The sequence below is a fragment of the Miniopterus schreibersii genome (genome assembly GCF_964146895.1).
Source record: "Miniopterus schreibersii genome assembly, chromosome: 1".
NCBI classification, from domain to species: domain Eukaryota; kingdom Metazoa; phylum Chordata; class Mammalia; order Chiroptera; family Miniopteridae; genus Miniopterus; species Miniopterus schreibersii.
In genome coordinates, this window is record NC_138101.1 from 103710685 (window position 1) to 103728744 (window position 18060).

Sequence of the window (18060 nt, forward strand, 5' to 3'; positions counted from 1 at the left end):
ACCTTTCTCAGTTCTGGTGCTGTGGGCTGCGGAGCCCATCTTGGGGTTTAAACCCCGGAGTTCTCTGTGGGAACCACCCACAGGGGAGATATCCCTCCAGAACTTCAGCTGCTTCCTGTGGGAGTTCAGCCAGCCCTTTTCATGCCTCCACATTTCCTACCAGTCTCTCTGTCGTCTCCACGCTATGTCCTTGGTTATAAGGGTTCTCTCTAGCTTGTCTTCAGTTGATTATTCAGGATGGTTTTCTGTATTTTAGTTTTAGTTCCAGTTTGGTCCTGGGAGAGTGTCAGTGTTGCTTCCACTTAATCTGCTGCCATCTTGGAATCTCCACAAAATGTATTTCTTAAATAATAAGACTTGAAAGTAAAAATTACTCCTTTATCCGTGGGCTACAGAATGGATACTTTGTTAGCAGGCATGAAAATAACATTAATCTCATTGTACATCTTCATCAGAGCTCTTGGATGGCCAGGTGCGCTATCAGTGAGTATTAAGTAATACTTTCAAAGGAGTGGTTTTTTTTCTGAGAAGTAGGTCTCAACAGTGGACTTAAAATATTCCGTGAACCATGTTGTAAATAGATGTGCTGTCATCCAGGCTTTGTTGTTCCATTTATAGTGCACAGGAAGAGTAGATTTAACATAATTCTTAAGGGCCCTAGGACTTTTTGAAGGGTAAATGGGCATTGACTTCAAGTCAGGAGCTACATTAGCCCCTAACAAGAGAATCAATCTATTCTTTGAAGCCAGGCATTGACTTCTCCTTTCTAGCTAGGAAACCCTAGATGGGAGTCTTCCAGTATAAGGCTGTTCTGTTTACACTGAAAATCTGTTTAGTGTAGCCACCACCTTCATTAATTTTCTGAGCTACATCTGGATAACTGGCTGTAACTTTTACTTCAGCATTTGCTCCTTAACCTTGCACTTTTATATTTTGAAGATGGTTTTTTTCCCTTCATGAACCAACCTCTGCTACTCCCAAATTTTCTTCTCCAGCGTTCTCACCTCTCTCAGCCTTCATAGAATTGAAGAGAGTTAGAGCCTCCCTCTGGATCAAACTTTGTCTTATGAGAATGTCACAGGTTCTATTTAGACCACTAAAACTTTTTCCATATCAGTAACAACAATAAGGCTGTTTTGCTTTTTTATCATTCATGTGTTTACTGAATAAGCACTTTTAATTTCCTTGAAAAACTTCTTTTGTATTTGCAACTTGACTAGTTGGCACAAGAGGCCTAGTTTTTGGCCTATCTGGGCTTTTGACATACCTTCCTCACTAAACTTTATTATTTCTAGCTTTTGATTTAAAGTGAAAGACTTGTGACTCACTTGAACCCTTAGAGGTTATTACTGGGTTAATTGGCCTAATTTTAATATTGTCGAGTCTCAGGTAATAGGGAAAAAGAGAGAACCTGGGGCAGGGAAGGGGGAGCAGAAAGAGAAAAGGCCTGTTGATGGAGCAGTCAGCACACATTTATTTATTTATTTTTTAGAAGATTTTTTATTGAATTTAATTTATTTTTTTAAATATACCTTTTTTGATTTCAGAGAGAGGAAAGGAGAGGGAGAGAGAGAGAGATAGAAACATCAATGATGAGAGAGTCATTGATCTACTGCAGCCCGCAATCCGGGCATGTGCCCTGACCAGGAATCGAACCCCGATCGCCTGGATCCTAGGTCGATGCTCAACCACTGAGCCACGTCCGGCCGGGCACATTTATTAATTTCAAAATCTTATATGGACACAGTTCATGGCATCTCAAAACAATTAAAATAGTAACATCGAAGATCACTGATCACAGTTAACCAAAACAAATAGTAGTAATGAAAAAGTTTGAAATATTGTGAGAATTACCAAAATGTAACATAGAAATGCAAAGTGAACAAATGCTGTTAAGAAACTTGTGCCAGTAGACTTGCTCAATGCAGGCTTGCCACAAACCTTCAATTTGTAGAAAACGCAGTATCTGCAAAGCTCAATAGAGTGGTATGCTTGTTTGTACCAAATGTGAGTATAGTATAATTTATAGGCAATCCCTTGTGAAAATGTAGGTTATTTTTGCTTTATTGTATTTCCAAATAATTTGCATGTGAAATTTCTTAGTCTTACCTTTGTACATTTGCAAATTTCTGTTGGGTAGGTTCCTAGAAGTGGAATCTCTGGGTTTGAGGTCATGTGCATTTTTAATTTTGAGCAGTTCTGCCGAATTTCTCACAGAAGTTTTTACCAAAGGTTCCAACCATCTCACTAACATGTTATGGGCCACTTTCCCATTTCTTTATCACTGAATATTATCAGTTTTTAAGATTTTGTCCATTGCCAGAGATTAAAAACAGTCATACTAAGGAGGATGAGTATTTTCTTGTTTTCCAGCCAGGTGTATTGTGTGAATTCATAAACTGTCCATTTTTGTTGGATTGTCTTTTTAGATATTATTTTTACTTACCTTTTATTGCAGACATATCTGTACAGAAGTTTTGTACCTTATGACTTTTGGGTTTCTAATATTTTTTAAGAAGGCTTTACAGAACAATAATCTATAAAGTTTGGGCCATCAGCAGCTCTCTTATGGAGCTCAGAGATTAAGCTAAATAGAAACATAATGTAGAAACATGAGTCTATTCTGTAAGAAAATTATCAAACTGAGTTTTTAGATGGAGTCTATAACTTATTTAATTCTTTTTCTGATCAACCTTTGAGATAAATAAAAAGCCTGGCTTTGGAGGCCTTTCTGTGTACGTTAATTGGGGTTTAAAAAAAATCCCTCGCCCCTCCCCAGGGTTCTGATATGGCTTGGGGTGTGTCCTGCACATTAGTTTTTTAAAAGCTCCTCAGATGATTCTAATGTGCTACCAAAGTTAACAACTACTTGATCAAAGGATTAGAGGATGATAGTGCATTGATATTAAAGCCTCTGCTGGGACATTTGGCATATTCAGACCCACTTTTTATAAAAAGCAGAACCAGAACTTTCAAAACACACTGCTTCTGTATCCCTAGAATGTAATAATCTTCAAATTACTAAAATGTTATACTTTTATATTCATATGGGATTTCATATATATATACTTTAATTTTCAGAGCCCCCATAATGGGGAAACTAAGAGTAGTAGTTCCTAGTTCTGGCTGCATATGACTATTATTTGAGGAACTTTAGGTAAAAACTTGGGGCGAAAAATACAGATATTCATGTCCCACCCTAAACAATCAGAGATTCTAATATGTAGCCAGAATGGGGAAACCATTGTTCTAGAGCTTATAACTAGAGAAGATTTGCGATTTTAGGTTGCTTTATTGTCCTAAAAGTTGAAGGTACAGCTGCTATTGTTAGTTTTCTAATTAGTTATTTTGCTCATTAACTATTTTTGTTTGGATTGTTTATGGCTTTAAAAAATGAGGAATATCAACAAAAACAAGATGAAGAGGTATATTTTTCAGCCAAGAGCTTGAATTGGCTTTCCACTAAACTAATTATGAGTTTTGATAGCAGACATAGGTGGATTTCTCTCCTTTTACCAGGCCCCAACCTAATGCAGCCTAAATCAGAATCTTTGAGGATGGTGCTATGGCATACATTTTGATAAACTTCCTCTAATTTTCAAATCCTGTTTACCTATTTTGTCTCTTAGCTTCTCTAACCTCATCTGTAAGGTATAAATAGTGCCTACCTTGGATTAAGTATTGATGTGAGGATTAAATGAAATGTATGTAAAGTGCTTGGCACTAAATAACTTCACATCTATGTTCACTTGTACTTTTAACAGTCAGAACTCCATTATAGATGCTCCAGTGAGGGTTAGATTACTATTCTTTAATATTTAAAATTTATATTTTAATTTACATACAATACAATTTATACTTTTGGTTCCATAATTCCATCAATTTTGACACATACCTAAAGTTGTGTGACCACCACCACCACCACCACCACAATCAAGAACAGTTCCATTATCACCCCCTATATAATTCCCTCTTTATACCTTATTTGTTTAAACCATCCCCTACCCTTAATCCCTGGCAGCCAAGGATTTTTACACCATCCCTATAGTTTGCCTTTCCACCATGTCACATAGATGGAATCATACAGTATGTAGCCTTTTGAGTCTGGCTTCTTTACTGAAAATTTGTACTTGAGATTATTCATATTGTTATATGTATCAATAGTTCTTTTTATTGCTGAATAGTATTCCATTGTGGTGATATGTAGCACAGTTTGTTTTGTTTCCAATTTTTACCAAGTACAAATAAAGCTGTTAACAATCTCTTCCAGATTTTGGGGTGAACATAAGTTTTCATTTCATTTGGGTCAGTTCCTAATAGGGAGATATTAGGGTTGTAGTAAGTATATGTTTAACTGAAGAAACAGCTAAACTTTTTCTTATTGGCTGTACTGTTGCATTACCACCAGTAGTGTATGAGAGAGTTCTAGTTGCACCACATATTCTGTTGCACGTGGGATTGTCAGATTGCCCTGCTACCCCCCTCACACATTCAAATAGGCATGTAGTAGTACCACTGTGGTTTTAATTTTTTGTATCCTGAATAACTAATGATGTTGAGTATCTTTTCATGTATTTTTTATGCCTCTCCATAGATTTTCTTTTGTGAAGTATATTGAAATCATTTACTTTTTAAATTGAGTTTTTGTTTTCTTGTTAGGTTTCAAGAAATTTTTAAAATATATGTTCCACGAATAAGTCCTTTGTCAGATACGTGATTTGCAAATATTTTCTCCCAGTGTATGGCATGTTTTTTCATTCTAAGAGCTATTTGCCTAACCCAAGGTTACAAATATTTTCTCCTAGAAGTTTTATAGTCTTAGGTTTTACATTTAGGCCTGATTTATTATTAATTTTGATGAAATCTGAGATACAGGTTAAAGTTGATTTTTTTTTTTTTTTTTGATTTTTTTTTTTAAAGATAAAGATTTTTTTATTCCAGCACAGTTTGGATTAGCCCAGTGAATTGTTTTAGTACCTTTGTAATAAATCACTTTGACATATTTATATGGATCTGTTTCTGGCTTCTCTTCTACTCCTTTAATCTGTGGATTAATACAGTAAAACCTCAATGTGACAGACTGATTTGGGTGAGGGGGTGTCCGTTAAAGCCAGAAGTCCATTATATAATAAAGTAGGTTTTCCAAATGTGTGTGTTAAAAAATTCACAAATTAGTTAGTTTACCTGTTATTACTCATGTAGACACATTTGTGTAATTAAAATTAAGTATGTACAAAAAGTTTAATTTCACAGAAAAGTTTTCCATATGTATTACAGTAACTTTAAATTGATACTGAATAGGTCTAGTAAAATGCATGCATTCACCAGTCACCATAAGTAAATCCAGACGGCTGGGCCATGGCTTAGCACACATTGGAACATCAGCTGGCACATGTTAAAACTGCTGTAGAAAGTCACACCACTCGACTGTAGAACCAATGACCTCGAGCCATGTGGTGTTATCACATGCCAATCATTCCCCAGACATTGTTTACAGCAGCAACTCTTGGATTTAAATATGTAGACTATAGTTGTAGATATGTAATATTTATTTGTGTTGGCCAAATTACTACAGTATTTTTTCCAACATATGGCCTATTCACTAAAATTTGTTAAAAATAACAGTGAATTAATAACAAAAAATAACCTGTTAATTGTAATCAAATCTTGGTTTAAAGCATTTTAAAATTAATAGAGTATTAATTTTCACATATGACATACAGACTAGAAATGTTGTTCGTTAAATTGAAGTCCACAAAGTCGAGGGTTTACCTCCCCCCCCCCAATACTGCAGTTTTATAGTATGTTTTGAAATCAGGTGGTGGTCTTTTCAAAATTATTTTGGCTATTCCAGTTTCCCTGCTATTCCATATACATTTTAGAATCATTTTCTTGAAATCTAACTGGGATTTTGATTGATACTGAGCTGAATATATAGATCAATTTGGGAAGAATTAATATTTTACCTGCAGTTGGCCCTTTGGATCCACAGGTTTTGCATCCACAGATTCAGCCAACCAAGGTTTGAAAACAGTATTTTCAGTCCATGGTTGGGAATCTGGATGCAGAGAGCAGACTATATACATTGTTCTACACCAAGGGACTTGAGCATTGTCAGATTTTGGTATCTATGGGTGGTCCTGAAACCAATTCCCCACGGATACCGAGGGACTACTGTATATTGGTTCCAAATCCATGAAGATGGTATATCTCTCCATTATTTAGGTTTTTAAAATTTCCTTCATCGGTATTTTGTAGCATACAGATACTTCACATATTTTGTTAAATTTATACCTAAATATTTCACATTTTAGTGGTGTTTGTAAATGGTACTTTAATTTTTAAAAATTTTCAGTTATTCATTGCTAGTATATAAAAACAGCTGAGTTTTTAAAAAAATATTATTGATGTTCTGAGACCTTGGTAAAACTCATTTGTTAGTTCTAGGAACTTTTTGTATGTCCATGGAATACTCTACATAGACAGTTGTGTTATATGTGACTAGAGACAGCTTTATTTTTTTCCTTTCTGACCTCTATGCCTGCCGTGGTCCAGCCGCAGCAGGAGTCAGGGGTCCCGAAGGTGGGCAAGGCGTTGGCGCTGGGAGACAGCAGACTACACGACTCGGAGGTGGTGTGACACTGTTCCACTTTATTGAGAATCAACATAATCTTTTATACTTTCTTTTTTGGCTACGATTACATTTTTTCGGTTAGCAAGCAAGAAATATTATTCACAGGTTAAACAATACAAGTTTTGATTTCATCAGAATGGAACAATTTTCACTTTTATTTTTTAGAATAGAGGAGAAAGGAAAAATCAGTGACCTATAGAGTGATAGATGCGGCTTTGTTTGCAGCAGTAATATATTAGCTTGTGAGACAGATATTTTATATAATATTTGCCTGTGGTTACTACTTCTTGTGGTTATATTTTAACTATGGACCTATTCATAAGTTATTATATTCTTCTTGCCATTTTCTTCTAAGAAAAGAGTGCCTTTTGCCATAGCTATTGATTAACTGCTTAAGAATGCTCTTCTTTTGTTTCTTTGGGAGCGAGCACCAGCGTGGCGACTGCCTTGCCAAGCGTTTCATGAAGGGCAAGTTCTCATACTGAACATGCCTTCCATTTACATTAACTATTCTGATACCGTTTTCATTCTAAGCATCTGTCTAAGGCAGAGGAGGGTCTGGTAGCCTTTTCATACTGTTAGCCCTTTCAGGGGATGCCACAATCTGCCATTTATTCTATATGCTACCCAGGGTGGTCCTTGTCCAGTAGGCAAGGGGCGATGGCCTTTTCCTGTCCTCGACTAATCTCGCATTCATAGGCGGGGGCACTTGAGTATAGGTGGCTGCATGAGCTCAGCTTTCTCTAGTTCCTCCATAAATTCCTTACTGGGGGCGCCAGGGGGAGTTTTCCTGGCTACTTCTAATAACAATTTGTTAAAGCATCCGGCACATGGGGTAGTGACTGGACTTGGGGGAATCGGGATTTCTTCAGAAGTGAGAACGTTGTTTACCATTCCCAGGTTAGTTATTGATTTTACGGCCCAAAATCCCCCTCCAAGGAGGAGAAGGGATATTCCCATTAAGCCAGTAACTTTCACCCACATGCCACGTCCTCTCCCCAGAAGACGCCTTCCTTGAAGCTTCCTCTCCATGTCCGGATTTTGTCAGACAACATGGTTGGAAGAGGACATGGCATATGCCTTTTCTTTTTCTTGCCTTATTGCATTTGTGGGATTTCAGTGCAGTGTTGAATAGAAGTGGTGAAAATGGATATCCTTGCCTTGTTCCATATCCAAAGGGAAAAGCATAGTTTTTCATCAAGTATGATGTTAGTTGTAACTTTTATGCCATCTGAAGAGAAGCCAGAGTATTTTTTAGATTAACAAATTGAAGAAGTTCCCTTCTATTCCTAATTTGCTGAGAGGTTTTATGAGTACTGGATATTGAGTTCTGTCAAATGCTTTGTATGCATCCTATTGATACGGTCTTGTGGTTTTTCTTCTTTAGGCTGTTAATATGGGCAGTTAACATTGACTTTTTAAAAAAATGTTTAACCAGCCTTTAATACTAAGATAAACCCCACTTTGTTATGGTATAATTATCTTTTTTATATATTACTAGATTTGATTTCCAATATTTTGTTGTGGAATTTTACACTTTTGTTTATATAGTAGTTGCTTTGTCTGATTTTTACATCAGGGCACTGTAGGTCTTATAATAGTAATTGGGAAGTGTTTCTTCCTCCTCTTTTTTTTTTGAAGAAATTTTTTTGGTTCCTTAAATGATTGGTAGACTGTGCCAGTGAAACCATTTGGGTCTTGAGTTTTCTTTGTGGAAAGGTGGTGTGTTTTTTTGTTTTATATTTAGAGAGAGAGGAAGGGAAAAGGATGGAGAGATAGAAACATCTGTGAGAGAGAAACATCAATCAGCTGCCTCCCGTACATCCCCTACTGGGGATCTAGCCCTCAACCCAGGCATGTGCCCTGACTGGGAATCCGACAGGTTCATGGGTCGCCACTCAACCACTGAGCCACACCGACCAGGCTGTGGAAAGGTTTTAAAACTACACATTTGATTTGCTTTATAGATATAGGAATATTCATGTTATCTGTTTCTTCAGTGAATTTTAATAGTGTCCCTAAGGAGATTGGTCCATTTCATCTAAGTTGTGAGTTAATGAGCAAAGAGCTGTTTGGAAGTATTCTCTTACTATCCTTTTAATGCCTATAGGATCTGTACTGATATTTCCCTCTCGTTTTTTATATTGGTCATTTGTGTTTTTGTTTTTTATCTTGTTTAGTCTTTGCTAGAGCTCTGTTGATTTCAATACTGGCTTTTGGTTTTATTGACTTTCTGTTTTCAGTATCATTGACTTCTCTTTATCTTTATTATTTCTTATGTTTGCTGCAGGTTTAGTTTGCCCTTTTTAAAAAGCATTTGTGACTTTTTTTTAACTAATACAATAAATTTCTTTCTAAACAATGTTAGCTACATCCCACAAATTTTGATGTGTTGTAGTTTCATTTGCTTCAGTTCAAGATGTTTTCTAATTGCCTTCAATACTTCCTCCTCAACCCCCTTGCGTTATTAGAAGATGATTTAATTTTCAAATAGTCTATCTTCTTGTTTATTGGATTACTGAGAGAGTGGTGTTGAAATCTCCAAGTATAATTGTGTATTTGTCTATTTTTCTTTAATTTCTATCAGTTTTTGCTTTATTATTAGGCTTTTTTTAAGTGCATACATTTAAGATTGTTTTATTTTCTTGGTGAATTGACCTTTTTAATCTCTGTATATCATTACATTGATAATGGGTTGTTATGGACAACATACAGTTTTTCTTTTGTGGGAAAAAAAACACTAAGCTATCTCTTGTCTTTTATTTCATTTTATTTAGCAGCATTTCATTTCTTTTTTAAATTGAGGTATACTTGACATATCACATTAGTTTCAGGTGTACAACATAATTTTACATTTAATGTGATTATTGATGTAATTGGATTTAGGCCTTCTAAGTTTTTCTTTGTACTTCTTTTGGATTGAAATTTTAAAGATATTCTACTACATATACCTATTGGCATATCTTGGTGTGGTTTTTTGTTGGTTTTTTTTGTGTTTTGTTTTAAAACAGTTTCAGCCCAGCCAGACATGGCTCAGCGGTTGAGCATCGACCTAGGATCCAGGTGATTGGGGTTCATTTCCAGGTCAGGGCACATGCCCTGTTCAGGGCTCTATTCCCAGTCGAGGGCATGCAGGAGGCAGCCGATCAATGACTCATCATTGATGTTTCTCTCTCTCTCCCTCTCCTTTCCTCTCTCTGAAATCAATAAAGATATATTAAAAACAAAGAAACAAAAAAAGTTTTATTTTTTAGTGGTTGCTCTAGGGATTATAATAAAAATATTTAAGTCTTCACATTCTACTTAGAATTAGTGTTTTACCACTCCAAGTAAAACATAGAAGCCTTACAACTATATAGATGATTTTTTCCCCAGTCCCTTTATATTATAGTTGTGCTATGTGTTGTATCTATATGCCTTTAACCCTTCCCCCCACCATGACACGTTCTAATTTTTTGTTTCAGCAGTTTTCTATGTTTTCAAGAACTTAAGAGGATAAAAGTAGTTATATTTTACCCATTTACCACTCCTATTGTTTCTTTCCTAAAGATCCAAGTTTTCCTCTGCTATCATTTCTTTTCTACCTAAAGAACTTCTTTTAGCATTTCCTTTAGCAAGTCTGCTGGCAGTGAGCTCTCCTAGTTTTCTTTTGTCTGAGAGTATCTTTTTCTTCATCCCTGAACTGTACTTGCACTGAATGTAGAATTCTAGTCTGACAGGTACTTAATTATCACACAGGACCCCGGGAGACTGTTCTTTAAAAAAATTTCCTTTTCTGTTGCTAGGATTGGATAATTTCTATTGATGTATCTCTAAGTTCACTTACTTCTTTGTCATCCCCTTTTTCCTATTGAGCCCATCAAATGAACTTCTGTGTTTTTTAGTTCTAAAATTTCTATTGGTTCTTTTTTAGAATTTTTTCTTTCCTAAGAATTTTTAAAATTCATTTTAAGGTTTTTACCATTACCTAATAAATCATGTTTTTAATAGCTGCTATTAAAGTCTTTGATAATTCTAACATCTGGGTTATCTAGGGGTCAATATCTATTGTCTTCTCCCTTGAGAACTGGTGAGATTTTTTGTTGTTCTTGCTATGTCTGATAATTTCGGATTCTGTCTTGGACATTTTGACTATTATGTTTTAAGAGTCTATCCCATTAAAATCCTTTAGAGATGGTGAGGGGTTTTTAATTTTAGTACACAAGCCAACCCAGTGAGGTTATAAGTTCAAGTTCTTTCTCACTTTACATAGGCAGTGGTTCCAAATTCTCTTCAGTTTGCAAAGCCTTTGCTATGTTGAATTTGCCCCTTCCATTCCCATTTACGTTGTCTAGGACTTGGGCACAGTGATTCATATCATAGTTCTGTTCTGAAAGCCTCTCTTGTACTTCTTTGGCTGTGTTTGACACATGTATAACTTACAGGTGAGAACTTGGTTCACATACTTAGAGATCTACTTTTCCCTCTCTCTCTCTCTGTGATGTTCCCTGAGCTCTCTAGCTCCGGGGACCCTTTTCTTCATTCCTAGAGCCAGAAACATGAAGTTCTCTCAGTTTTAGTTTCCTGCTGTATCTTGAGGTGAAGTGGCAAGAGAGAAAAAGAAAAGAACAGACTCTTCTACACTCTTCTTTTCACAGCAGGGACCCTCTGACTGTTTCCTCTGTTCAGAACAATGTTTTCTCTCTTGATTTTCAGTGGTCACTCTGCAGCAAGGAAGGGAGTTTGATGGCTGGGGCTGGCTTCAGCACATGGTGGGAAGAAACAAGAGAAAGAAAAAATGTATTCTCCCCACATTCTCCAGGAGCCTTTTGCTCTAGTCCTGTGGCAAAAAAGAGAGAGAGAGAGAGAATTTCTCTGACTTTTTGCTGATCTTGTCTGCTGCAGTTTCCGTTTGGCTCACCCTTGGGTCAAAACAAGAAATAAAAAAAACCAAAAATCCAGGATACTCAGCACTACTTTGTTAGTTGTTCTTTACTTCCCTCTCTGATCTGCCTGCTATTATTTTTTAGAGTACTTTGTTAGTTGTATTTTGTTCAGAGTTTTTGGTTATAATCAGTGGAAGAGAGAGACACTAAAGTGAGCTTATTACCCTATATTATTTCATCTTTGCCAGTATCAGAAGTCAGATTGTTTTCTTTTTAAATAAATCAACATTATTGATGTATAATTTTTTGACTAAATGTATCCATTTTAAGTGTATAGTTTGAATTTTGATGAATGTGATAGTTGGTTATACAAGAGAAAACATTTAAGAAATAGAACATGCCCTGGCCAGTGTGGCTAAGTGGTTAGAGCATTGGCCTGTGCACAGAAGGGTTGCGGGTTCGATTTCCGGTCAAGGGCACGTACCTAGGTTGCAGGTTCTATCCCCAACCTGATTGGGGTGCCTGCAGGAAGCAACCAGTGTGTCCCTCTCACATCAGTGTTTCTCTCTCTCTCTTACCCTTCCCTCCCCCCCCTTTCCCTTCCTTCCACTCTCTAAAAAATCAGTGGAAAAAAATATCCTCAAGTGAGGATTAACAACAACAAGAAAAGTAGAACACTTTCAGTCCCTCAGAAGCTCCCTTGTGCCTCTTTGCATTCTGCCGCTCTCTTCTCGTTCTGCCCTGAATTGCCCTTTGGTGAAGGATGTAAAGGATATTTAGACATATGAGTAGTAGTTATATGAGATATTAAATATTCCTTTAGGTTCTACTAATGGAATAATTGAGGGAATATTACATCCAGATTGCCCTAGGCAAGAATTCACAACTGTTCCACTTAATTGCATGGTATTGGGTAATTTTTGTAACCTTTTGAAGCCTAGCCATAGTTTTCTCATATTTAAAAATGGGAGGTAAGTATATAGACTTTGTTGAGTGCTTTGAGAATTAAACGAGATGTATAAAGTACCTTGTACAGGGCCTGGCATACAGTATATGCACAATAAATATTATTCTCCTATCACCTTTCCTTATATACAATGCACATAAATGACTTAAACCATCTGTACAGAAATAGTAACCCAATTATATTTCATTAGTATTGTGAAATATCCCCTGCTCCATAGCTCAGAGCTCTGACAGAATATATTTTGGCATTATCATGCCACTGTGGTTTAGACAAATTTTTTTCAGTAGCATCCTGTTGGGAAAACTTTTGAGCATGTACCTCCAATATAGAATGTACATTATTAAACAAACAAATTTTTAAAGGATGAGCTAAAAAGAGAAAAGAAATCATGTTTTCTTCACCCTGGAGGACCACTGATCTGATTTTTTTAATCCCTTTCGTGATGGGAGAGGCCCTACCCCAAACCTAATAAATAAATATATGGGGGTAAAACCTAGGAATCTATGTTTTAATAGAACTTTTCATAATAATTTTTGATCAGTAATAGGTTTGGGAACCTCTGGCTGGGCCCAGTTTTTTTCAATCCTCGCCCGAAAACATGTTCATTGATTTGAGAGAGAGAAACATCAATCGATTGCCTCCCAGACACACCCTGATGGGATCGAACCCACAACCTAGGTATGTGCCCTGACAGGGAATCAAACCCAGAACCTTTCAGTTTACATATGGGATGACACTCCAACCAACTGAGCCACACCAGCTAGGGTGGGACCAATTTTTGATGCTGGAACTCAAACAAAAAGGCACCAGCAGCATAAAGTTAGAGAGGGCATTTGCCTTCCTCCCCCATTTTTCTTTGTAAGTTGAGACTTAATTCCTAAACATTTTCCTTCAGGCACTCTGTCTAGTGGCACAGAATACAGTGTATTGGGTGCCACAAAGTCACACGATTCTAGTGAATACTATTAGACTTCTGCCAATTGATAGGATTATTGCCCTTATTTTACATATTACTAAATCTAAATGAATATTTAGATTGTGAAACCCTGTTACCAAACTCAGTTTTGTTTTGTTTTTAATGTTGAATCACATTTCTAAGAAAAAGCTGGGTGCATGACAATGTCTAAATATTCCGTACAAATAAACACATTATAATTGAGGATCAGTTAATAGGTTTCTTTTCACATATTAAATAACTCTCGTAGATTGCTGGTGTCTATCTGTAGTGCTGTGTTAAAGGAGGATTCTTGAGGAAGTCTGGGTCCTAGAAGTAAGGAGTACTAGATGGATTATAACGTGCCTGGAGTGGTGGGTGTATGGGAGTAGCCATGGCTGCATCTTTGGCTTTTTTGGGGGTATGAATATGTGTGTATTTTCCTGTGATGGATGGTATTGTTGAGAATAATGGACAGAGATTTATTTCATGACATGATTTCCCCCCCCTTTGTTTTTTTTATTTTGTATTTTTTCCCCCTCACGAATATCCCCTCTATGCCCTCCTCCACCTCCACCCATCCCCTTTCAATCACCTGTTGTCTGTCTCCATAAGTACTTTCTCCTTTTTGCTCCCCCTCTCTCCTCCCCACTCTTCTCCCCTCCCTCCTGCCTCTCCTCCCCTCTTGCCCCTCTCATAGCTGTTAACCTCGTCTCTACGAGTCTGTCTGTATTGTGACATGATTTTTATATAGGGTTACTTTTTAGCTAACTAATACTGTAGTCTAACTGGTGAAATTAAAGTTTTATGCACAGAGACCTTCTTTGAAATGCTATATGATGTAATAAAATTATACATTAAATACAAATAAGTAGACTCTGATACTGTAATTAGCTCCAGTATCTTTGAGCCAGTCAGACTTTTCTCATCTTTTAGGCCTCATTGCATTTTAAGTCAAAATTCTGTACCCAGACAGTAAGCTCACTAATTTTATAGGAAATGGAAAAATTTGTGACAGCATCGTGATAGGGCAGTAAAACTTTTATTTCATGGCATTAGCCTTTTCTGGAAAGAAATACCAACCTAAGATTATACTCTATAAATTATTACACAGTACAGATTTTTTGGTCATTTTTCATTAAATGTCTTTGAAGGACTTTCTGGTTTAAAAATGGTTTGGAATCATTTGAACTATTTGATACATAAGGTGTTAGAAATTTTATTGATTAATAGTGTGCTGATGTGGCAGATGTTAACTCTTTAATTGCAAAAAAGTTAATTTTCACTAGTGCTTGATATAATACAGTAATTTTTCATTTAATTCCCTTTTGGCTTATTTTGAATTCTGCTTTAGAATCCTATAGAAACCTGCCTTATTGGTGTGGCGTACTATTTTTAAATAATCTTGATCTTATAATTAAAAATTTGTATTTTTTAAGGGGATAAATATCTTAGGAAAGGAAATTTGGGGTGGAGTGTTATAAATTCAACCGAAAAAGTCACTAAATGTCAATGAAGTGCTATTACCTTAAAATGACTTTTTTTCCCCCTTCTTTAGAATCCAGCAACTATCACAAGAATACTCCTTAGCCACTTCAATTGGGATAAAGAGAAGCTAATGGAAAGGTAAGGAACTATCATGTCAGCTTTGTACTTAAAAGTAACACAGAAAGCCCGTTGAACAGAATTTACAAGAAGCAAGTAAGGAAGTTGATTTATATGCCAGTATGTGAACAAACCAGTGTGCAAGTAGTATCTGCTTTAATCTCTTATATTCCTCATCCATAAATTTTGCAGTAATTCAGTATTAAGGGAAATCAGGCTTAATGTTTATTTTATTTTGGAGGTGAAGTGGGGGGCTCTGCTTTAGTATCTTCTATATATATATATCCTTTTGAGTACCGAGAACTAAAAGTAGGTTTTCAAAAACACTTGATACGTTCTTGGAATACAAGAATAAAATCTTAAAACTATTTAAAATTTCTTGCCCATAAACCTTTAATTCTCTGTTAGGTATATTAATGACATTTATTCAGTAAAACAAAATAAAGAAGTTGCTCATGTTATCCTGGCCACCAAAATAGCCATTTGAACTAATTTTCTAGTTTTGATGCAAGATTATATTCCATTGGAGACTTTAAAAATATTTTCTCTCAGATAGTGTTTCTAGTTTTAAAAGGGAAGAAATCACTGGGACTGGAGAACAACAGTACTGATGCCATTCTTAATTTTTTTCTCTTCCTTAGATTGGAAATTCAGAACATTTGTTAAGGTGGAGTAGGGTTAATAGCCTCTATTCTCTCAGCCTTATTCTTTCAGTCTAAAATTAACAATCCTAATTTTAGTAGAAAGTTACAACTAGTTATTGGGAACTAAGAACTCAAATATGGTGAAAAATAAAAAATATTTCCCGTTTGATTTGAAAACTGAAAGCATTTTGTAAAACACATTAGGTAATATTAAGAATATCACCCAATTTCTTACACAACTACAATTTATAGTGACCAACATAACTATCAATTATTGAGCCCTCTTTGCCAGTCATTATTTCATTTTATCATCTTGATAGCTTTATGGGGCTAAGAAACTATTATACCCACTTAATTCATTTGGAAACTAAGACTTAGATTTAATAATATATTAAATCTCAGTTTTGTAACACAAGGAGTTAACATTCAAACTCAGGTTTTTTGGACTCCTAAACTTATGTTCTTAAACATGTGCTGTACATCTTTCCCATGATTCATGAAGAATAAAATGTTCCTTGACTAGTTTAGTTTTGTTTTTGTTCCCCCATGGATCTCACCATCTTATTTGAAGTCAGAGATAGTTTTTAAATTGGTCACATTTATTTTCAGGCTTATTTTATGGCACCCCTATTAGGAAAGGGAGTTTTCTTATTTATATCTGATACTCTTCTAGTGAACTAGACTTATTTACAGTTTGTTTCTTAGTAATGCTTTTCTTCAAACACATTTCAAATAAATTTTATGCTTAAGTGCGATAAGTATGAATTAAAAAGTAGGCGGCTTTGCCCTAGCTGGTGTGGCTCAGCGATACAGCATTGGACCTCAGACCAAAGGGTCTCGGGTTTGATTTCCTGTCAAGCCCATGTACCTGGGTTGCAGGTTCATTCCGTTGCCCCAGTTGGGTTTCGGTGCAGGAGGTAACCAATTGATGTCTCTCTCACGTCGATGTTTCTCCCTCCCTCATCTCCCTCCCTCATCTCCCTCCCTCTCTCCTTCCCTCCCTCCCTCCTTCCCTCCCTCCCTCATCTCCTCCCTCCCTCCCTCCCTCCCTCATCTCCTCTCCCCCTCCCTCCCTTCCACTTTCTAATAATCAATGGAAAAAATATCCTCGGGTGAGGATTAACAACAACAAAAAAAAAGTAGGTGGCTTTTGGGAAACTTCTGATTGTGTGAACTTTTCAGTTTCTCCTTTGTTAATTTCAATTTTGGTTTTTTATATTCTGAAGATACGTTATTGGATACCTATTAATTTTTAAGTAGTGTTTTAAAATATGTACTGTTTTTGTCTCATTTAATGAGTTTCACATTGTATCCTATATTGTCTAATATTATCACTACCATATTTTATTTTATGATTACTGATGTTCTTAGGTTAAACTACTGCCTGTGTAAGTTGTGCTTTACATTTACTTTGTCTTGTCTTTGGTTATTCTGTTGCTGTCATCAAGTTTTCCTCTCCCCGCCTCCTCACCCCTGAATAATTTTTAAGTTATATATTTTATTTTTAGTAGCCATCCTTAGAATTTGTGTATGGATACTTAAAACTGTTAAGTTTGGCCCTGGCTAGTCTTGCTCAGTGGTTAGAGCGTTGGTCTGAGCACCAAAGGGTTCAATCTGCAGCCCAGGTCCTGGCATGGGCTGGAGGTAACCAATACATGTATCTTTCCCTCCTTTTCCTCCCCTCCCCCCCTTCCCCCTTCCCCCCCCCTCCCTCCCTCTCTGCCTCTCTGCCTAAAAATCAATGGGAAAAAAATCCTCTGGTGAGGACTAACAAAAAAAATCCCACAAAACTATAAGTTTATAATATTTATAGTATTTATATCCATGCCTTGCACAAGATAAAAATTATAGCATACTTTTTTTCTCTATCCTTTCCTTTTCTCCTCTCAGCTTGATAAACTAATATTTGAAATTTTCATTTGATATTAAGTATTTTTACTTGTGTTTAACTTCTTTTTCTAATTTGTTTATTGCATTCTGTTTTCTCCAAATTTATCTTTTATACTCTAGAATAGATCCTTTAGTCATTAAGTCAAATTTCACACGTGATAATCATTCATGTGCTCTAAAGAGAAATCCTTAATGTTTTGAGATTTAGGGGTGAATTTTGAAAACATACCCTTTGGACCCTTTAACTCTTCAGACTCATATTTTTGGTTTGGGGAAAATCTTAGCTGTTCTTGCTTCAATATTACCTTCTCTCCATTCTCTTAATGCTTTCAGGAATTCCTTTTCAAACGTTGAAACTTCTGGATCTCTTTTCCAAGTCTCCTACATTTTTTTTTTCTTTTTTCTAATTTATTGTGGCAAAATTGATTAATATATAGGTTTCAGGTGTATATTTCTATAATACATGATCTGTATATTACAGTGTGTGCCCACCACCCAAAGTCAGATCATCTTCTGTCACC

General features: G+C 36.1%; 1 protein-coding gene across 1 annotated transcript in view; it reads left to right on the forward strand.

The window, feature by feature from the left end:
* The window catches only part of ARIH1 (ariadne RBR E3 ubiquitin protein ligase 1), a 135260-nt gene that overhangs the window by 38492 nt on the left and 78708 nt on the right, over positions 1 to 18060 (forward strand). The window contains exon 2 of the mRNA XM_081129902.1: positions 14959 to 15026. Coding sequence (XP_080986028.1) covers positions 14959 to 15026 — 68 coding nt within the window. The remainder of the gene's footprint in view (positions 1 to 14958; positions 15027 to 18060) is intronic.